This window comes from Camarhynchus parvulus, chromosome 1, assembly GCF_901933205.1.
Source record: "Camarhynchus parvulus chromosome 1, STF_HiC, whole genome shotgun sequence".
Classification (NCBI taxonomy): domain Eukaryota; kingdom Metazoa; phylum Chordata; class Aves; order Passeriformes; family Thraupidae; genus Camarhynchus; species Camarhynchus parvulus.
Genome location: NC_044571.1, coordinates 45276373 through 45300402, shown reverse-complemented (window position 1 = coordinate 45300402; position 24030 = coordinate 45276373). Strand labels below are relative to the sequence as shown.

Genomic DNA, 24030 nt, shown 5'->3' with positions numbered 1-24030 from the left:
AAAGAGAAAGGAGCAAAAAAATGAGTTATACACTAGTATGTTTATTAGGACCTAAAGGATCTGTGTTGTTTTAAAAGCTCACTATAGAGATCATTGGCCAGTGGTGAACAACAAACACTTAGTTGCTACCTAAAACCCCACAACTTAAATTTATCCAGGCTACAAAATTTTACATACATGAAAAAAGAAATTTTAAAAAGAAAGTAAATAAAGAACTAAATGAGATGGATGATAAATAAAAGTAAGTGATAGGTTATGCAGAGAACAATGGATACATCCTTGAAATATTCTAATGATTTTTCTTTCCCTTTTTTTAATTAGGGATTTTTTTTCTTTTGTTGTGGGGTTTCTTACAGGTTTTGTTTATTTGTTTGTTTGTTTTTGTTTTAATTAAAACACAATGATTTTCAGTCCTCTCTTGGATCTACCTTTTAGATGTCAGACCAAGGATTCACTGCAGTACCAAGAGAATACAACTGTGTATTAAGTCAGCCAAATTCCATAGCTATGTTGGGCATTTGTTGTCTGAAAAAGCATCTTATGTAGGAATAAAAATTTCAAAACTATGTGGCAGTGTATTTACATATTTAGGTAGAAAACAAATACATTTTTTTATTGATCTTCTTTGTCAAAGATTTACATGATTGGTGTCTAATCTTCTGCTTTTAAACTCTAGGAATAACAAGTATTTTTTGTTTATTTCTAAAAACTCTAGTTTGATTTTTATTAAAATTATAGGCATTTTTATTAAAAAATACTCTATTAGCAAAGTTAGGAAACCACTTCCAGATGTAGGTCTAGTTAGGTCTGGGAAATTTGGTTTCCACAAAGATATACAAGAATGTAATATTTGTACAAGTACATATAACGATCTTACTAACAGCCATCCTAGGACAAATCAGAGACCCATTTAGTATCCAGCCTTCAAAAATAGCTAACTTTAATAGCTAAAGACTATAAGAAACATCGAAATATAATTGCATAAATATTTGCCCTAAATCTGTATGGAAGTACTGGGTTTCAGGTAACAGATAACAAACATATCATAGGAGGATTTTTAAAAAGCTGATTACTAAGTAGCATGAAGCACTGCGCTTAGACCAAAGAGTCTTTTCCAATTGCTACTTCACAATTTTAAAGATTTAAAGTAGAATTTTTATGTAAAATAGTTTTTAATTTAAAACATACATTACTTATATACTGCTTAATAATTTGTCCTTTTGACAAACAGAATATGTTGAATTAAAACCTGGAAGAAATTTTAAAAAAACTATGATTGTTACCTTTGAAATGAGTGAAGAATTACACCAGCAGTGTGTCATGAAAACAAGAATCATTAATTCTACCAGTACAGAAAGGGACACTCTTCAAGTGTTTCAGATAGTTTCCGTATTTTATTTGGAGATCTGAAGTCATCTATTCTGGAAGAAAGTGCTTTTAATAATAAACTTAGGTAGCCAGAGTTCACCATCACCAATATACTACTATCAAAGAAGTACTGTTTATTCGATGCAAAATCCAAATGACTGTATCTGCATGTTACAGAAAGAGTTACATGAAAAGCTTTTATTTCATGTCAGTGTTTAGTGACTATTGCCTTTTTCTTTAACTTCATATTCAGGAAGACTGTGTATAGAAAAGAAAGACTGTAGACTATCTTGCCCTAAAAAATCTTTTGCAGAATCATATTAGAACCACAGATATTGTCCCTGGAAGGGACCTCTGGAAGCTGTCTAGTCTAGCCTCCTGCTTCAAGGGTGTGAGGTTCCATGGGTACTTTAGGTACAGAATCTCAGTGCTGCAGTAGTGAAGAAGGTTTTCTTATTATTCCAATGTATTTCAGGCGTTTATTATTCACATTTACCTTTATAACCCACACTGTGATCTTCTTAATACTTAGGTGTTAAAAAAATGAGGGGAAGAAACAGACACATACCTTTTCATTTTTCAGGAGACTGTGTCATGGGAGTGTTCAGAATAAATTTTGTGAGGTATTTTTCTAGTATATGGTCAGACCCTTATAGTTACGAACAGGGTCTGGTCTTGTCTAGTTCCAACTTATGCTGTTTGGAAAACAATAGGATGCGACAACACCCCAATGCTTTTGTAAGTACTGTTTTTCTATATGTATCTGCGCAGACAAAACCATAGACTTCTAAGATGCTTCTGCATTACTCTGTATCTGAAAAACATAATTCCTTAGCTTTAATGGCCCTTGGATCAGGGCATTAATCAAAAATTCAGAGGGTAATCTTTTTCTTTACATAAATGCTTTTATATGGGGAATAATAAAGCTTCTGTATGTTCTGCAGTCATTTTTATTAATAAAAATAATCATGGAAGCTGAGACTGCAAGTCCAACTTCAGATTACATTTTAGTCCTTGGAGCCTATAATAAACAATTACTTTAGAATTTATAAAGTATGATTCAGCCTTCATACTATCATGTATGGTAGCATAGAAATAGCTATCCTCTGCACAACATTTCCCTTCAGGACATCCGAATGTGTGAGTGATCAGGAATGCCACCTGCCCCCCATCTCTCCTGAAGTAATACATTGCTTAAAGACACTAGTGTAACACGAGGCAATTAAAATCTCCAAATATTAATCTTCATTTCATTATTATTCGATGGAAACATTTACCTTTTTTTTTTTAATGGCATCTAAATGCTACATTTCCTATTTAGTGATGTTTTATGTTCATCCTTAAGTAATGTGATCCAACATTGTGGAACATTGAGCACCTCAAGATGAGCAAGATGAGAAAAGCAATCTCAGTCTTGAACTGTTGCTCAAGAACCTTTCCTTTGTAAAAAAATGATGGATGTTTTTCACTGCGCTCCAACTACCCAAATTCTAGGGTGTCTGGATTACAATAAACTATCCCAGAATTCTCAGCCTGGAATCTTGTTTGTATCAAGCTTGAAACTTCTTGTATCAAGTTTCATAATTATCTGATATCTATGGGGTCTGATCTAACAGTTATATCTAAAGGATGTTTGACACACAAGATCTTCTTAAAATTGCAATGGCAACAGCTTTTCACTTACAAAAGAGCATACTTGCATAGACTACTAGTTAGGCCAAATCGTTCTTTTTTGCATGCTGTATGAACTGTGTAAACATGATGTGCTGCAGGGATGGGAATCCATTATATCCTACTCTCCAAAAAGCATATATAATGAAGATACAAAAGAATTTGTCTAGTTTGGTCTCCTTTCCCAGGAAATATATTATTATTTTTATTATTATTACACAGTACACTATACCATTTCAGTAGGGAATATGAGGGAAAGTAGTAGATTATATTTGAAAGGTTTTTGGTTTTTTTGTTAATATATCTTAACATGGAACTGTTTAATATGCATTCAACCCAAATATGTGTCATTATGGAAGTGTTATGTTGGCTTTGAATTTTGAAAAATGGAAAGTTGCTGAGCTGTCTTAATTTAAAACTAAAAATAATGCTAACTCTTATGAGCTGACAAAATAAATTTCATAGTTTCTTTTAAAAAGCAAGTTTATCCTGGCATGCTACAGTATTTCTTCATATATAAAGGGTTTCAGATTTCTTTCTATTTGAAAAAGTAATTGCTCTTCTGTAGTTTATTTGGTAAATAATTAAAACTAGAAGAATTTTAAAACTTCTAAACTTGTAAAATAATTATCTGAAAATGAAATAGTCTGGATGATTTTTTTAACAAAAACAAACAGCTGAAATTATAATAAATAACATTTCTCCTTGAAACATGAAACCATATTGTTTCTTCTTTTCTGTATTCCAGCATTCCATTTCATAAACTGTAAGTGAAAATCAAGTAGAAGTAGTCCTTCCAGTAGTAATATTCACATACTGTGAATGTTTTGAAGTTAATGTCTTAGAACATGAAACTTTGGTAAATGTTTTATGAAATGTACTGTATGCATGTACTTCCACTCTTGCATCTTGGTGAAGCTGAATAAATAAAATAAAAATTCTTCATCGCATTTTGCTTTCATAGAGCTGAACAGCATCTGCCCTTTTATGTTCTTCCTCAAGGTTAGCTGCTTTCTATTAGACTGTGGCTCTTTAGAATTTGTTCTGTTGTGTCAAAAAGCCAAGGCTGATTGTTAGGAGTTGTGCAGGAAAGAAAACACCATGCTTTATCTTTTCATTATGGAAAATATATTGATTCCAGCTACAGTTCACTTCTGTTTTAAGGAACAAAAGGATTTAGCTCTTCAAACAATATCAAGAATATCACAAACTTTGGAAAATTGAAAAAGAAAGACAGTTTTTGACTTACAACACAAGATTATCTTCCCTGTCTCAGATCCCCAATGGTGCACCCATCATCAGGTCCCAGAGGAACTCAACTGAAGGTAATGTATACAATGAAAAAATTCTCCAAGGAGTAGATTTCAATTGCAACAGATCGTAATGCCAGAGGTCAGTCTATGGCTGAGTGTGAAATTCATTAATGGAAATGCAGATATTCTGTGTTAAGGAGTACAACAGAAGACAAATGTGCCAGTCTTAAGAAAGTTTCTGGTCTTTTGAATTGTGTTTGATTGGTCTTTAATCTCAGGATTATTTCAGTACCTCTACATGAAGCTTGCAGATTGTTTTGGTGTGACTAATAAAGTGTGTTGCTGTAAACATTGACACCCTCAGGATGATAATCCAGAATTCCTTCTGGTGATGACTTTGAGATTCAGTCTCCATTTTTGCCTCTTGCCACTATCACTTTATCCTGTGAAATAATGTCCTATTTGTGATAATTATTATTTTTTATTAACATACAAGAAATTAATCTTTCTAAGATATTTTGGTTTCCCATCCTGGCCAAACTTATTTCTTCAGTTTAACACACTATACAATTAATAATCTCTTTGTAGGTAAGTTAAGTGGTACATGGCAAACATCTTCCATTTAGAGTCATGCAGGGAACATTTTTGTCATGCAAAGAGGGGCGGAAAACTGATCCTCCGATTCCAATCAGAGAAACAATGACTGCAAGTTAAAAAGGATTATATTCAAATCTGATAGGTTTGACACATCACCGCAAAGAAGTACAAACTAGTTTTCAGTCTGGAATAGATGACAGAAAGGTTGATCTGTCATTCAAATGGAAAAGAACGTGTAAAAATATGAGGCCATTTCTGAATAGGCAAATGTTCTAATTGATGTGTACACTTATAGTCTTTGTTGGATAGGGTTTTTTAAGTGCAGGGTTAGGTTTTATTTCTTTTAAAAAGCTTGGAGAGGCATCACTGCAGGCAATATAATCAAGTACCAATGCTAAAAGTTTGCGGGAAATTTACCTGTAGCAGGAAGAAAAAGAAAGAGAAAGACAATTGTCTTCTATGAAGTTGAAAAGATAAGAACAGTTTAAAACAAAAAAGTGTAATTAATTGTTTTAATATGTTTATTTAGGGAACAGGTCTGTTCAAATGTGAGGTGAAAAATGGTAGTGTTGGTTACCTTGAGGTACCCTAGCAACAACATCATAGCTGCCACTTACACCAGTGTGCTTGATGAAGCACTGTTCTCGCACTCAATTAAACTCTCATGCTGACAGGAAAAAAATGGATCCACTTTGTTGCATACTGTCAAACATGCTTTGCCTTCCAACCTCCATTATTCTAGCTAAGTAAAAATGTATCAAATCACTTAACTGTCACTGAAAAAAAATGACAATAGGGTTTTAACAAGAAAATTTATGAATACCCTTCCCAACTTCCTGGAAGTATCAATAACATTAACAACACACTTCCAGTTGTTGGAATATTCCAAGAAACTTCTAGGAATGGATATCACATCCTTCTTTCTTATGTGATGCCATTCTTATATCATGATTTTTTTTATAAGCAGACAATGATTTTCTTTAACTGAAAAATGATCATATGATGTCAAACCTTTGTCCTTTTTTGTTATGGCAGTGTACATTTTCCCCATAGTTGGAAAAATCACTATCTGAATGTAAGGCAGACCCCGCTCTTCTCATTATAAAAGCTCACTACATGGCAGCCTAGTAAGCAACATGATGATAGGAAAGTGGACAGCGAGCCACATCCTGGAGATTCCTGGATACTGCCAAACCACTTGCAGTGTTATAGACTGCCACAGAGCACAATTGTCCTTATAAAGTGAAAGGCATGACTCTCCCTTCTGAAGGAAAGCTAAATGGTAAAGGTCTCTTTAATCCTGCTGAGCGAGGCTCCCATACAGCTGTGTAACTGACTTGCTTTGACACTAATTTAGCTCACTCTTCCTTCTGATGCTTTGAGGCTGCAAGGGAAAAGAATGTTTGCCACACTGTTGTCCTCAACATTCTGCCAAGTAACTGTTAGCAGCTAAGCAAAGTGACATCTGTGCATGTGGCAATTGTCTTTAGTCTGAAGCTATTTCTCTTAAATCTAAGCCGGAGGGCTTGAATCACCATTTCCCCTCATCTTGCCAATTGCAGGGTGTTATTTTTACACACTTTTTTTTTTTTGGAAATAACTACTGAAATCAACCACACTGAAATAATAAACTCTGTTATCAAGTACCATTTACATTTGTATTCTGATTTTTTCCTTTACACTAATTTGAGATCTCTGAGAATTTGAAAAAGAACAATTTAATGTCTGATTCAGCATTCAAAGCTTTCTATTTCCATTAAATAAATTCAATTTTTAACTGCATTTAATTATTCTATAAAATAAATTTATTTGATTTTTTTTTCCCTCTGTGAAACTAAATTCTTTAAATGGAGACACTTAGTGTCATTTTAATGCTCTAAGCCATCCCATCTGTCCCCCAGTTGTTCTTCCAGATCCAGGCATGGGTTTCCATAGGTTCCATGCTCATGAAACACATTTACATGTGCTTGAATATGCAAGTACATCTAAAATAACATCATATAACTCCTTTAATGAAAGTTATTGCACGCACATTTTGCCTTTTTTCTCACCCCTACCTGCACAAGCAATATTCAATATTGTCTTTCATAGTCTGGAATAAAGATAGCAACGGAACAAAATATGTTGTTGCCACATTAACTCTTCATAATCTTCCAAAATAGACAGGTTTTCTTATTAAATTATTCTCAGATATAGAAAGGAGAAATAATACTTCTCTAATAACTGGAATTTTGATTTATGAAAGCCAAGTTTTACTTCCATAACAAACTGGTAACACCTCAAAAATATTAATAAGGAAGTTGATTTGTTAATAAAGACAAAAGATGGTCAGATTCTCAAACTATAGAAATTAGTATAGCACCATAAAAGTTGTTATGTCTAAGCAAATTTGAAAGAACTGAGAATCTGACTTTCATATATAATATAGGAAATTTTTCTGTCAGAAACTTACGTAGAAGAATATGAAGAACTCTAATTTGTATATACAAATAGGTAAGACATGGACAGCATTTTGAACTACAGAATATATATCTTTTCACTTTGAGTTTATCAAGATTTCAATGCTAAATTTAGCATACATATCTATACATGTAGTAATTAAGCTGATTTTTCACTTTACAAATAGGAATTAAAAAAAAAAAAACAAAACTCATGCATAGTCAGTTTACAAAAGATTTGCTTGGAGGAAGATAGATGCAGGTCAGAAATTGTGTTTTGGCACCACATCAGTCATGCACAGAAATTGAATGACCTTACTGAACTAAGGATAAGATGCTTCTGTCCACATGGCAAGAGTGAGAATCATTGTGTTTAATTCCCAAGTAGTTTTAAACTTGTGCATGCAGAAGTTGCTGCCTTCCTTAAAAAGTGACCTTTAAGAAAAAGACATTTAAAAAACTCTTTATTTCTTTTTCATTAATAGAGAGCAGTTCCTTGGTTAGTTTGAAAATTAGCCAGGAATATGCTTTTTCTTTTCTTGTGAGTTGGAAAGAAAAAAATACAAAATTATACAGAATAAATAGTAAATATAAATCTAGCGTGAATTCATTGCAAAAATAAACCTGCAGTGTTCTATGTGTTTGTAACCTATTTTTCCCACAACACTTTATTTTCTTCTAATTTCAGAAAATATATTTTTGTACAAATAGCTAAATACTATTATTCTTCCTCATGTGTGTATTGTTGCAGTTTGCAATTCTGTCTGAGTGTTGCTTTTGGTTAGGGTGGAACAGGACCTGTATATGCACTTGGAAATTCCTAGCCACAGCAAACTCATTTCCTTCAAGAATATTTAAAGCCAGCACAGAAGTTATTTATATACATATGTATATATATATATTTATAAAAAAAATCAAACTTATTAAACACAGTAACATATTTACAGCTGATTCTCAGTAGCTTTTCAAATTACCCAGGATTATGAGTTGAAACACCAGTGATGCACAATATCTTATAGCAGCAGCTCAAGAAAAGATTGTCCAAACTTAGGTAAAGCTATCAGATAGGGAAAGTAGCAAAAGGCTTGCAGTTTTCTTTGTTGAAGATGTTGGGTAAACATAGATGCATATTTTTCCTTCCACATACTGATACAGAATTCACATAAAGTTCTGTGTAGAATACTTAAATATTTGCAGGCTCTGGGTGAATACACAAAAATATTTTATCTGTTTTCCTTTTTAACTGACATTTAGTATGACAACTTTTCAACTCCTTTCATATTTATAATAAAGGTATGTAAGGTGTAGTTGTAGACAGTGGTCATGTATGCAGTGCATGTACTAACCTAACATATACACTCTAAGGTTATAAATACAAACACAGGTGTTGGAATTTTCTTTTTTTTTTTTTGGTCTTTTTGTTGTTTTAAAGGAATCTAATTAAATGAAGGGAAAAAAGAAGGGGTAAAGGAAATGAACTTTTTTCTCTATAGGTTGGGAAACAGAGAACAGAGCAGAGAGTGGCATATACACCTTTTCAAAATGATGAGGAATAGTGCAATAAGCAATCTTCCTCCCACAGTTCAATCATACTAAATTCTTGCTTAACTTGGGGTTTGACATATTGCCGGCTCACAACCCCATGGCTTCCCACAGTGATCCCTGAGTTTTTCTTTGCTAGGATTACTGCTGTGCTTAAGTTCTGACTGTTGACATGTTTTTATAAGGCACTTTTATTTACAATGATTCCACCTTAAAGTAAAATCACAGAAATTCGGCCCAGCCCAATGTATTATCACTTCACGTTTGCTGCTCCAGGACTTCCAGATAGTCAGGCTCAGCATGTAAATTAGCCTTGAGCTCAAAATACTCATTTTTAGTTTGTTCTAGAAAAACCTTTCTTGGCCTGGAGTACATGAGTGTCTCCATCAGCTTCAACTCTTCATGTGTTCCAGGATAACGAACTTCCATGTCAGGCTGGAGCTGGACAATATTTTTTCTTAGGTATTCTGTGATCCCTAGTTGCTGCAGCTCTCTCTCTTTTTCAAGAATGTTTCTATACAAGCAGCTAGCATCCTGAAAAGACAGAAATTCAGCAGATTGATCTGTAGCCTTGTATTTGACATTTGGACCTGTAAGTGGCGAACTGTTCTCTCTTTCCAGGAGACTTCGGCGAAGGTATTTGGAATCATTAGCTTCCTTCTCACTTCCCTCCTCCTGCTGCTGCTCAGTGTGCTTGGGGCTGAAGGATGGGCTGTGGTAAACCTGAACCATGGGGGTAACTATTCGTTGCTCATAGAGAGTGGCAGCTGGACGCTCCGTGGTGTGGTGCGTTGTCTTATGCCCATACATGCTGTACTGAAGGTGAACAGGGCTGCTGTCCCTCACTTGTTCATCCACTTGCTTCTTTTTGCATCTCCTACGCCGGTGCAGAACAAGAACAACTATTCCTGCTGCACAAAACACAATAGTTATAAACACAATGAGCAGTCCTAATATTAGAACAGAAAGTGGGACAGCATCTGTAAGGGACCGCAGGATGGTGTCTGCGGTGTTGGCAGTAGGAGAAGAAGTTGTCACAACTACAAAACTGGCATGGGTTGGTAGGGCAGGGCTGTTTATTAAACCTGGACACAAGACTTCACTCTTTAGGGATTTCAATTCTTTTTTTGCTAAGTGCCCAGGAGATTTACAAAAAATATCACCCATCATGGTATTCTTACTCAATTTTTGTATCCATTTTTGCAGTCCAACTGAATCACAAGTACAGTCCCAAGGGTTGTCTTCAAGTTCAATTTGTACCAGCATATCCAGTTCATCCAAGACATTGCTTACAGGCAAATGAGCAAATTGGTTTGTTTTCAGATTTAGTCTGGTGAGGGGAACACCTGAAAAGATATGGGGTGGCAAAGCCTGCAGAAGGTTGTTATTTAGGTAGAGAACTTTCAGTTTTGGCATTACATTAAATGTCCCTGGCAAAACTTCTTTGATGGCATTATATTCAAGATACAGGTACTCAAGGTGCTGAAGGCCAAGGAAGAGATTTTGACTTAGCTTTGTAAGATGATTGCCATTGAGATATAGTTTCTGTAGTCTGGTCAGATTCATAAAAGAACCTTCCTCAAGGATCTCAATGCGATTGTTCCCCAGGTGAAGCATTTCCAGGCTGGTATAGTCCACAAGATCTGATTTCAATAACGTCTGAATAATGTTTCCAGCTAGGATAAGCTTTTTAGGATTTGGAGGAGGGGGTCCTAAATCAGACAAGCTTTCAATATTTCGCTCCTGGCAGTGCATAAGAACTCCTGAGAGCATATGGCTGGTGCAGTGACAAGGGACAGGACAAGAGATTCCTGGAAATGTAGTAGGCTTGGAAGTATGAAGCACTAAACTTGGTTCTTTAGTAGGAGCTTTCAGGAGAGGAATCACCTTAGTTGATAGATGATTATCATTGATAGAGGTGGTTACAACCAAGGGCAGTGACCCTGAAGGATCTTCAAGTTCATTAACAGGATGGGTGGGACAAAGAGATTCTTTTTTCAGCCGGCTTAATATGCTGCCTTTGATAACTGAAGGGCTATTGCATACAACATCACCTATTATGGACTGAGGAGGCATGTTTTCTAGCCATATCTTCAGCTGCAACAAATCACAGTTACAGGCCCATTTATTGTCTTCCAGCTGAAGGTCTAGTATTCTTCCAATGTGTTCCAAAAAGCCAACATAGGGCAGTGTCTGTAACTGGTTTCCACGCAGATCTAAATGGGTCAATGGCACAAAGCGAAATATGTTTGGAGGAAGATACTCAATGGCATTGTCATTCAAAATAAGCACTTTAAGCCTGTTGAGCTTGCTAAAGGCACTTGCTTCAATCACTGTGATGAAATTGTTGTCTGCTTGAAGAAACTCCAAATTTTCCAATCCATTAAACGTATCTTCTTTAAGTGTTTCCAAAGAATTGTGATTGATATGAAGTTGTTTAAGAAGGCTGAGACCATTGAAAGCCCCAGGCTCAATATCTGCTATATTGTTAAAACCAAGATGCAGAGAAATAGCATTAACAAGGCCAGCAAAATCATTCACATGTAACATACTCAAACCATTGTTTAACAGATTAAGATGGAAAGGCCGTGATGGTGGGACATTTATTTCTGATATCATCTTGATGTCTCTTTTGTCACAGTTGATAATCATGGTGTCATCCTTTTCTTCACAGGAACACAGACTCTGACAAGATCCTCTGACTGAAGAAAAAGAAGGCTGTGACTGGAAAGGATCAGATGCAACCACAATTGAGCATAGAACAAAAATCCAAAGCTTCATCTTGTCCAGCAGATTCTACTAAAAAAAAAAAAAAAGAAATAAATAATAGAGTCATGATTTCACAGGGTTTGGGTTTTTTGTTTGGGGGTTTTTTGTGGCTTTGTTTGCTTGAGTTGTTTTGGTTTTTTGTTTTTTGGTTTTTTGTTTTTGTTTTTGTTTTTTCTTTCTGTTTTTCTTTTCCCTGGCATAACAGCAAGAAAAAAACATTCCTAATCTTCATCACTGAGCTACTTCTCCTTCCCAGTGCTATCATATCATGCAAAACAATTGAATTATTTTCTAATTAGAGAATATAAATTTAGTTTGATGTACTGAATGAATAAACAGAGTCATAAGGGGAAATCTTCAGTACTTTCATGCTGATAGCCAAAGCAGGATGTAATCAGGAGTGTTGGTTTTATTCATACACTGTATAGACTGCCAGTGGAAAACAGTAGTAATTTACTATTCCAAGCAGCTTATATCAAAGGTAATATAATATTTTGAATATTTTGAATATATTGCTTTCTGTCCCTACATAGCACTGCAAATTTTAAGAGTACCTTGCTAAGATTAACTTAATGTTACCCAGCTGCTGAAGAGAAATAAGATTTGGTTTGGATCACTAATGTGTTGTGAGCAAAAACCCATTCTTGCAGGATACAGGGAATCTCTCTACAGTTCTGCATTATGTATGGAAATCAAAGGGTATTTCCTCTGAAATCCTTGTACCCACAAACTGAAAAGGACATAGACAAAATAATCATCTCTCTTTGCTTAAATTTTAATGTATATGTTGTAGTCTGTGGGTGAAAGTGGGGCCACAGCACAAAGTAGTGTAACGTTGGCATGTAATATACATACAAAAAAATTTGCGTACACAATGTTAAAAAAAGAGAACTGAGAATGCAGTGCATGCCAGAAAAAACAAGCAAGCAAGGGCAAACTTTTTTGAGATTAATATTAGACTCCTCCCAATGATAATAATCATTAATTTCCACAGTGAAATCTATATGGACCTGACTGTGCTTTACAAATTAAAAATTATCACCACTATCAACAATATGTTATGTAATATAATTATCACCTTTCAATCTGATCTTAGACTTTGAAACACTTCATAAATGCATCATTACAATACAGCTATGGAGTTGCAAGTAAAATTGAGATGTTTAAATCAGTCATTTGTTATTGGCTTGAATTAAGTTGTCCTATAGTCTATTAGAAGATTCTCTGTTTCTTTCTGTCAAGGCTGCCTAATTAGCAAGACCAATGGTAACTCTTGATACATAAGATAGAGAGGAATCACTGTTTATAATCCTTAGTTAAGTATTTCCACATTTCAAAAAAAGTAAATAATAACAAAAAATCCCCTAAAATGCAATGGATTATTTGAAAACAGTAATGTTTATGGGGTGTGCTATTTATTTGACTACTGAACTAAGCAAGAGTCTTAAGTAATCCATCTAATAAAGGTTAGAATCCTTCAAACTAGGCTATTGAAACATGAAGTACAGAATGTCACTACACAACCAACAGTGTCAGTTTCTGAAAGATTAGAACATTTTACAAGGATCAATTCGACTACATGCATGAACATTTTATAGTGTGGTCATATGATTTGGCATCTCATCAAGGCATATTTTGAATATCATGCACCTTGGTTACTAGAAACACTATTTCTCAAGGCTTCCCTTAGAACAGATTGCAAAGCTTTACACATGCAAGCACTTAAATGCTGTGGCATGAGTATTACATACACACACACAAAGAACAGCAAGTGTGCCCACAGTGAATTTTGTTTTTCTCCATGAGTAGCTTCTGATAAGTGAGAGTAGAAATATGAGTTTATAAATAGTAAGTGCAATTCACAATGTGAGAAAAAGTGTCCTTAAAAATATGAGCTTTTATCTTTGTTTTAGTAGTTGCAATATAATTTTGTTGCCTCATATAACCCTCTTTGGACTCCAGCTGCCCATGTTTAATATATATATATCTTTAAGTCTGTTTCCCCAAAAAGTATTTGATAAGACACATCATGTCAAGATGTTATTTTAAAATATGCAGAATAATTCCAGGATCATATTATGCTAGAGACTTATTCTTGCTTTACATGCATCACTATCCTTTCCAGTGACCCAAGGTAAAAAATACAAGCTCTTGACACAGATGCCGGCTTCAAACCTACACTATGACTAATTCAACTTTATTTCTGTACACTTTTTCTCATTAGAAATTCCAGCGTCAATCCGCATCAAATTCAAACAACACTTATAAAGTCCCTGAGCAAAATTAAACAAAAAAAGAAATCTTTAAGGCATGTTGCATTCTATTGCATATTGAGAAATTAGGTTACTGAAATGAAAGCCTTCCTTTCAGAGATGAAAGTAAAAACATTTGTAACCAATTGGAAAACATTCACATTTTAATCATCGTCATACTTCTGTAAGCAGCACTGCCAGAACACTCTCACACACACATATATATACCCACACAATAAAAATTAATGGGAGAGTTTTATTCTTTTTCCTTTCCCCATTTTTTTTTCTAAACACTCAGAAACATGAAATGAAGTTCTCAGTGGGCTACTATTGTAAAATAAAAACTGCTGTCGTGTAACAGATGATTAACATTTAACTGAAAGGGTTCACAATACAACAAAATGTAATTTGAAAGACTTGAAAAACTGACCTTTCCATGTGGTGAGGTTTTTCAGCAAATTCCACATGGTAACTTAAGTTTTTTTCATCTGCTTTCATGTAAGTCACTGCTGACTGCATACTGTAACTAAACTCTGTAGGAATTTTAAAAGACTAAAAAATGTCAGTTTTTTCTATGAGGCAAAGTTGAATACTTCCAGAAGTAGTCATCTTACAGCAAAGGAATCTCATGCTTGCTAAGTAATAATTGATTTGGTTTTAAAACATTGAAATAGCTTGTTTCATTATGCTTGGGGGTTTATTTGTTTGGTTGTCTTAATTTAGCTATATATAAAAAAAAACCAACTATGTTGATGATTTTCAAACCCCCAAGCTAAGAATTAGTAATTTCTAAAAGCCTTTGGGATTTTTTATTAAATTCTTAAGGGAATTACAGTCAGATGATGCATTTAAGACCATTTTTGCGCTTGAAATAAAACCAAACACCCATTCCTCTCCCTCAAGAGGTTCAAGAACAACATTCCCTTAATGCACATATTCTACACAGTAATCAGTTTGAATAAATGTCCCTGCAAACTGTTTAAAACACAGTATAAACTGCCATCATTTAAGATAAAAGTTATAGAAAATCATGCAGAAAAATAAATGCAACTTTTACTGAGAAGTGAAATTCTCGTGTGCTTAGCTAATTAGCTAACTGGAGTCTTTCTTACCTGTACAGCAGCAACACTCCCTGGTACACTCAGTAATGCACAGTTGGAGCAGCTGTTTCCATGCAATGTAATTTTTCCCTCTGAAAAACACACACTTTCTTCTGAGTTTCCCTTTGCTGCAAGCTCTGGTAATACTACAGCTCCATAAAGTTAAAATCCTTGTTCAGAAGACAAAGTACAAAGCATTCGATTGAAAAAATCTTCCAGGCAGCCGTGCACGTCAGACCATCCTGTAAGCAGTTGTCCTTTTTCCTCAATTAAAATTCACAGCATACTTCACAGCTAGGCTGACTTTTCTGCATATAGTTAACTGTTTGCAAGCATTTGGATGCAGTAAACAAACAAGATGCTCAGCAGAGCTTGATTTGATCACTTGGTTTGTCAGATTTTTAGATGCAAGCTGCTCCTGTGTTCTCTCTGTTCTTTCTAGTCTTTCTTGTTAGCTCAGTTTGTTATTAGTCAGATTGCCAGGGGCTGGGAGGTAGGCGTAAATAAAGAGACTTCTTGGCTTTTGACTCAGCCTTTAAGCCCTTCCCCACCAGAGAGCTTTAATCTGCCAATGTCATTTAATACAAGATACAGCTCCACCTTGAGACAGATCAGCTCCTCCTCCTGCAATTTCTCTCACCTCTTTTTCCCCTCATCTAAGTGAGCCTCAGAAAGTAAAATTCAGCTAAATATCTTCTAGATTAGTTAAGGGCTGTTAATACCCGATTTTGCAAAAAAACCCAGTAAACATCCACTGCTGCTCTTGCAGTTTGTTCACTTGGGCAGTCCTTGCATTTAGTTTGTTTCTGCAAATGCTTGCTTTAGAAACCTGAAAGCATTCCAGCCCAAATACAGTCCACAAAACACACTACAAGGGAAACTTTGTCCTCTGGAAAATATGTCTATCATGTTGAGGTGTAGAATTATTCAAATATATAGATGAGACTAAAGCTGTCAATCCAGTCCACTCAGTGTGAATGGGGTAGGGGTGAGTATGCACAGTTGTACATACTTTATTATGGAAAAATAAAATTATGGAATATTAGTGCTTATGCTTGCACAATGACTGCCGTCAACCCTTTTTAAAACTGCCCATCCTGCTCTGTAGGAAGAAGACTGGGTTGATTGTAATAGTCTGTTTTACAGATGTTAGCACAGTGTTGGTATCTGTCCATGTGAGATTGCATTTTATTTCCATGAAACACTGCCTAGATAAAAAACGGTCTGGTTTGGAGGAGGGCATTTTTAAAGGCACGTATGGTGCTTAAGGTATTATTTTCATTGTGCTCATAAACAAATAATTAGCAGATACAGTACAGATACAGGAAAATGTTTATTCCGTGCGAGGAGGGTTTTCCTTATCCCTCCTGCACTGCATGGGATGGTTTTATAAGCAGCAAATGCTACTTCCTTGCTCATCCCACTGCCACAGAGTCACAAAGCCTTTTGTGAGCAACAATAGATGTGGTGCTCCAGCATATTTGCCCTCTACAGCATAATGTTTCGGGTTTGTTTTTCTGTGCCTTGGATTATTATACAGACTGTTTACTAGAGCTTCCAACCAGTCAGGTTCCAGTAATTTCTTTTGCACTGATGGATCTCTAGGTGGCCTCATTGACCTCTAAAAGGGCTATTGCAATTTACTGTTCCATGTGCTGAAGGTTATTCAGATCTTTTCCTATGTTTTTGTTCACACATATATACCTAAACTTTTATATATAAATTTATAAAATTTATATCTATATACATTTATATATTTGTATATATTTTATATATAATTTGGAAAAAAAATAAAAATAAGAGGAAATATTCCTGAGGAATTGTAACAATTTAGTTTCAATTCTTATCAGCACATCACTTTTTTTTTTTTTTTTTGCAATTTTGCAATTTGCTACTTTTAATGAACCTTGTCACTCAATCTCAGTTTACAGGTATTTTACTGTTAAGGCTCAAAGGTTCTCAGCTGTCTGTGACCAGCCAAATAAATGATTATTTTCTTTATTAGTTTTGAATTTATGAATTTTAAGTTATATTATTTCTATTTTACTGAACATTTTTCAAATGTTAACACTTGTGGCCGGTTGTTTGAGATAGAGAATATCTCTAAATATAGATATTCACATTAAAAGTGAAAACAACATCATTATTTGCTTTTGAGTTGACAGCCACAAGAGTAAAACATGATCACAAACATATTTCCAGAAATCAATTGCTAAAATTAGGGCAGAGTTTCCTAACCTAAGCATACAGAATTAGAAGCCACTGAGAATGTTTATCAATAGTATTTGTGATTCAAAAACTGCATATTTATCAAGTTTATAAAAATGACTGTTTGTTTTTCTACTATAATTTTATGAATCATTAAGCAGATTATTATAAAAAATGTGATTCTGCAAGTGCATCTGCATGTCAGTTGAACTGACACAGGGTTTTTACCCGGTACTTCTAGTCTTAATCAATTGCTCCAACAATTTTAAATTTTGTGAACTTTGGATATATAAAATCTAAAACTGTCAGACTTACATTTACTGCAGGCATATGATTTGCAGATTAGTCTTCAAAATGTTAATCTTCATGGTGACTTGTTAATTTGTAACTTCAGTATTTAAACCTAACAACAGGAATAAGCATTTGCATTTGCTGTTTCAGTAGATAGAAAATATTTTTTCCCCATCATTCAGAGCTCATCGTCACTTCTCAGAATGCACACAAGGAGCCATTGATAACACACAAGATGTAGGAGGTAAATAATATATCCTTCCCTGCTTGCAAGAAGTTCAAGCCTGTATCAACAACTCTTCACCTATATTTCTTGCAACATGAACCCTTTGAACTCTGTATGAGTACAGGTCTGACAGCTTAATATATGATATTGAAAGGAAGCCTTTTCCTGGAACCACTAAGTAGCATCTGACTATTCACACATGAGAGAGCCTGCTGAGGAACTCAAAACTCATGCATATATTATAAATTAAAATTGTATGTGGAAGAACTGTCACCAAGGCTAAGACTTAACTAAGAACATGGCACATGTACATACACACACACAGAACAAAACAAAACAAAACAAAACAAAACAAAACAAAACAAAACAAAACAAACCCATAATGCAATGTACTATAATTATGGAAACTAACAGTGCCTACTATATTATTTAATTCAGACACGGAACATCTATTTCCCTCACAGAACTAATGTCTCTTTTTACATATTGGGATAGGTCCTACTCAAAACCTTCTGCTCTGAACACACTGTTTGTGTGGCTTTTTGCAGTCATGAACACATTGCCACTGTGTAAAGAAAGGTAAGGATTCCCCTCTACAAGTGATACACTGGCCTAGCGGCTACTCTTTAAGCATTTAGTTTCATCTTTATATGACCCTTATTGAGAGGCCATTCTTTGAAAAATCTGCTGAAAAAATCTTCAAATTGTAAGGAAACAGGTTAAAGAAACACATTTCTATTATCCTTATGCATTTTCTAACTAAATTAATTTAGACTCATATTTGTATACTTAATATATAAGTACACAAATCATTAAATCATAGAATCATAGAATGGTTTATGTTGGAAGGAACCTTAAAGATCATCTAGAGAATCACCTCCCTCATCCTGCTGGCCACACATCTTATGCAGCTGAGGATATGGCTGTCTTTCTAGGCTGCACCTGCATATATGTAACTTTGCTTGCATTAGTATTTACCATCAGGCAAAAATCACATTTCCTGAAAAAAAAATATTCAAAGAAAGGTACACTGAAGTTAATATTCTTTCTATTTCATTTTTCAAGTTAAAAAGTCATATGGTACTTTAAATGTTGTACTTGAGTGAAAATGCATTTTATACTGCTATACTTAAGAGCATGATTCCTTACAAAATACTGGATTCTTATTCATTTAATAAAATATAATGCAATGGAAACAGATGAAACCAAGGTATTTTCCCTTGCATAATTCTTTAGCAATCCTCATTTTTTGTGTAAGTCAGATCACTGAAAATGTGTAAACATTTCTGAAATTTGTGGTTTGCTATTGTGTGCAATAGGTGCAATAGGTCTTGAATCTTCTTTATTTCTTGTTAGTTAGTTTGTTTGTTTGTGGTTTTTTGTTGTTTGTTTGTTTGTGGTTTTTATTGTTTGTTTGTTTAATCCCCTGAACTTCCAGTTCTTCACAATGTAAGAAGCATTTATTATCAAAGTTAAAATCTCCTATCCAATTCTGAGATTGTTCATCTTGTTCATAAATTTTGGTATTGGAATGAGAAATATTTATTGATCTGAATCAACTTCCTGGAACAGACAGATTCTCCTTGCCTTTCCTCCTGGATTTGGCGATATTTGAATGTCAATTAAAAAAAATGCCTAGAGGTGATTGGTCTGTAGAAAAAAAAAGGCACCTGAGTACTTGCAATCTTCAGTTATGATTAATCAGTTGGATATGCTTCAAAATGTGTTTTGCTTGCCAATGACCCAAGAACATACACACAAAAAATTGAGTCATGGTTTGGCATTGCGTAGAGTGCTAATAGCACAAAAAGATCCCTACAAATTGATTTTTTCTTAGTAATTTCTGAAATCCCAGAAGCATTGTTGTCCCTTGACCTTAATTACTATAGGTTTAGACTGAAGTGATCCTCTCTACTACCACATAGCCATTCAAAACTTTCTTTGAAGCTGAATGGGATAAAGTATCTTTTGTCCATGTATAAGAGAAAAAACAGTGTGAAAACAATCAAATTTGCCTAGACTTCTATGGACTTTGACTCCCTTTCTGATTACTTTGGGCTTCCAGTTAGTATCCATTAAAAAAAAACCAAACTTGTAAGTTTATATATATTACTTATCTTTTACTTTTTTTTTAAGCAATATGTTACAGTCAGCCAATTAATTACCATCTGCACCTCTGAGTAGTCAGCTTCAAATTATAGTTACAAATATTCCAATTGCAGTACTGTCAGATTTCCTGACTTTCAGGCCTGAGAGAGCAACTGATTATCTAGCCCTCATAAAACTTAAAAAAATATCACTTCAGTATCAATAGCTGACGAAGCGCAAAGATAAAAGAATTGTGTAAATCTTTTGAAATTAGTAATGGAATATTTTTTCTTCTGTACTGCAAGACAAGTAGAAATAACTACTGGGTTTGCAGTAATCAATAATCAGAACAGAGGATATGAAATGATTTGCATATGTTTACATTTATTTTTTTGGTGTTACAAAACTCCCTTTTTATTCTTTTTCAATAAACATGTGTAAGAAAACATGAAATATTGAAACTGCTGTGTAAAACAATTTTCTTTCCCTTTGCCTATGAATAATGCATTGATATTTAACATTAGTATCCTATTAAACACAAATGAGTTTCTACATGCTGACTATGCCTAAGTCTATTCATGACAATGTGTGCTTGTGCCTAACCTAATTGCACATTACATGCTACTGTTACTCCACCAAATCCAGCTAAAATAGATTATATCAGGCAACTTGGAAAAACACCTTAAGATTAAAGTCTGCAGTAGCCAATCAAGTTTGGTATTTGGCTAGATTGCAAATAGCCATAGTATTTAATTTCTTTCTCTTGAAGGTTCTATATACACAGTAAGATTCACAGACCCAGCACCAGTTTAATGAAGTAGTGAATTAGTATTTAAGCTCTGCTTTGAAAAATATTTTGTCTTTTTTTCTTAAAATGTATACCCTTTACAAAGGCACTGTGTCCTGAACTCCAGCTTTGAATACATCATACAGGAGCTGAGACAAGTGAGCATGCCTGTCAGAGAGCACTCTGGATCTGTAAATATATGCCGAGTGTGGATCTTGATGGCTGGCAACATGCTTCTCACCACTCTGACTTCCCAATACAGGATTGATGTGAGTTAATTTTCAGTCTGAAAGTTCATTAATTAAGTCCAAGTTTGTTCTATTGTCCTTTTTTTTAATGTATGGGCATATTTAGGTTAATTTGTCTTGTCTGCCTTAAGATGCCAGTCTTTGGGACACACTACTCTGGAAGTCACTGTAATTCACTGTGATTCTGGAATTTAACTATCTTAAGCTGGTAGGTACCAGCATATGCTGGATCTGTTCTGGGGTGGAGTTGATGTTCACAGCAGTGTGTACAGTGTTATATTGTAGATTTGTGACTACACCAGTAACATGACAGTGTTTTTTACTACTTCTGAGAAATGCCTGTACCATGTAAAGACTTCCTGTTCTTCCAACTTTGCCCTACCACGGATAGATTTGAGGTAGGCAAGAAATTGAGAAGGGACACAACCAAGACAGCTCCTCAAACTGACCAAAAGGATACACTGTATCATGTAGTGTGATGCTCAGCAAGAAAAAGTAAGGGAAGAGCTGTTTTGGGGAAACTACCTGTTGCTCAGGGAGAAAATGGGCAGTGGCCTACTCATGTGCGGTAATGAGTGACCACTTTCACGTACTTTTTCCCATCTCTTTCCTTCCTTTATTGAACCGTGAGTGTTTCTCTTTTTTCTCTTTTGGTCTTTCTATTCTCTTCCCCATCCCTCTGTGGCTTGGAGGTGAGCAGGCTGTGTGGTACCTTACGGCCTAGGTGGCCAACCCACAACACAGAGGGAAGATAAAGGTCCCCATCTCTAAATTCATAGTGGCCATTTCCCCTTTTGCACCATATCCATGAAGTCAGACTTCTCAGGAAGTGGTGGAACTGGAAAAAGAACCCCAAACACCTTATTTTGGCTTTACTTCCCAAAAGTCTGTAGGTAAATTCACTGTTTGCTGGTGCAGTTGACGCATGGATGAGTAAAGACTGCAAGGGTATTGGGCTCTAATTGGAAGTACCCAAGCTGTAAAAATCCGAATACACCTGACCACAGATACAACTCAGGAAAGGTGTGACAGATCTGTGCTGTTATATGCAGTTACCTCCTTAAGTGTGTTTTCATAGCTTACTAATCTGCCATGTAGCCATACTCCTTGTCCCCACTCACACTATGATCACAGAACAAATAGACCACATCAGAGAAATTCCATTTATTAGTTATAGAACCCACTTTCAGCCTTTCTGTCAAAGTGGGAAGAAGACACAAACCTGCATCTGCCAATGATCTCATTTTTGGCTTCTATTTTCAAACAGACATTTATTTTTAGAAAGCAGCTTTAATAAATGTAAGGTTCATGTTAGACACTACCAAAATAAAAACATTATGTAGGAAAAAAATCCAATCAACAGAGTAAGGAGTATACCATTTCCTAGATTAAAAAAAAATAGGAGTTTACAGCAAATTTCCATTTATTTAAGAAAGTGTATAGTTATATCTAAGCTCATTTGTTCAGAAGATATGTCAGATTTCTCTTCAAAAAAATTATACCTGAGGTATATAAAAATGCTGAAATGCATGGAGAGGTGTATTTTAATCACTTCAGCATGTTCTATCAATAACTTGCATTGTAATTTTGATGTCATGACTTCAGACTCATATGGTTCTCTTTCCAAAAGAGGAATGGGCTTATACAACTTTATTTAGCATTACTTTTTATTGGGCAGATGTGGACTCCTACTTTGCTTTTGTGCAGTCAGCTAATGCAGACCAAATGAACTTTTGTTTTCTCTTTTGAGGTAAGAATAGGAATTTTTATTCATGTAAACTGCATCTTACCTTGAACTGTTGTTTGTAGTTCAGATATTGGGATTTCTTACCTGGACCAAGAAGAACATTGGTACAGCTGAATCAAACATTTTCTCTTCTGTAAAAGGGAAGAAAATCCTCTTTAGGCTGAGGAAAGAAAAACTCAGTTTAGTGTCCTCAGGGGTGAGGAATAAGGACAGGAGCAGGAATATGTCTGCTGGAAAAAGATGTAGAAAGTAGGTCAGGAAGAGTGAACTTCCTTTTCTTTCTTCTATGAAGGAAGATGAGAATAGGGTAAAGTAGTGACTGTATTGAGAGAGTTCATCTCACCAGCTGTGATCAGGTTGTTGCACACCTTTACTTTTTCTCAATGACAATAACAGATACAGAAGGCACGATTATATACATTATTTCTGCTTTCAAAAATCTGTTGCCCTACACTCTACCTGCTATGTTGCTTTCCTATGAATAAAGTATTTTCTGAGTACTAAACCTTTGCAACAAATTGACCTCATTTTTATGTGGAATTTTATAGACAAAGCAGCTTTGTCTAGAGCCCATAGTAAGGACAATTTCTGAATAAATTTTCTGAGTTTTCCATAAATCTTCGTGTGATTTAAAGATGTAACAACTGACCAAGTACTGGCACCTGTGAAAAGCCATATGGATTTCACTGAGTCACAGACCAGCAGCAGGAGTGAGCCTCTCTGTAGGACAGCTACTGAGTCAGTAGCTGGGACTGGTATTCTGCATGACATCAGAGATAGATTTTTTTCATGACCATCACTTACAGCATGGTATTCACTATCTCAGTTCAATTAATCACTAAGAACGTGAATAGTGAATTAATATGATGTGCAGTGTAACCTGACTGAATAAGTATGAATTATTTCTCCCCTTCTGTTTTCAGGTTGTAGTCAAATTTGTTTTGAAAAAATAAGAAAAAGGGTTTCAGAATGTACCATATTTTTCAATTTAGAGAGCACTGCTCTTTGTTGCATATAATCTGTCTTAGTTAGAAAAATAAATATCTATATTTATTACTGAAAATATTTTTCCTTTTTGGAGTTTTTTTCTGTGTAAATTATGGCCATATTTTCGCCAAAGCTGAATTTATTTTCTTTCATTGACATTTTAACAACTTTCAGAGATCTACTATGCACAAAATTGACATCTTGATTCTGCAATGGCTTCAAATCATGAAGCAGGTTGCAGAGACAGGTTGTAGGGTCTCCATCTCTAAAAATACACAAGTCCTGATTGGACCTGTTCCTGGTCACTCTGCTGTAGCTGACCCTGCCTGAGTCACAGAGGGTGGACTCGATTATCTAAGCAGATTCCTGCCAGCTTTGGTGGTTCAGTGATTCTGTAAAATGCTTTGGGAATCCAAATTCTCTTGGGTTCAGAATTTTAAGACACATAACTGTAAAAC

At 35.0% G+C, this 24030-nt stretch overlaps 1 protein-coding gene across 2 annotated transcripts; it reads right to left on the bottom strand.

The window, feature by feature from the left end:
• Positions 1 to 3797: 3797 nt before the first annotated feature.
• Positions 3798 to 15541, bottom strand: SLITRK6 (SLIT and NTRK like family member 6). Of its 2 annotated transcripts, none has more exons than XM_030957472.1 (2): positions 15003 to 15541; positions 3798 to 11665 (listed from the first exon to the last, which is right to left on the bottom strand). In XM_030957472.1, the coding sequence occupies exon 2, from the start codon at positions 11648 to 11650 to the stop codon at positions 9128 to 9130; it is 2523 nt and encodes an 840-aa protein (XP_030813332.1). In that variant the 5' UTR covers positions 11651 to 11665; positions 15003 to 15541; the 3' UTR covers positions 3798 to 9127. The 2 variants fall into 2 exon arrangements, with proteins under 2 accessions (XP_030813332.1, XP_030813324.1); XM_030957464.1 differs by having other exon boundaries at positions 3798 to 11668; positions 15003 to 15529.
• Positions 15542 to 24030: the final 8489 nt, after the last annotated feature.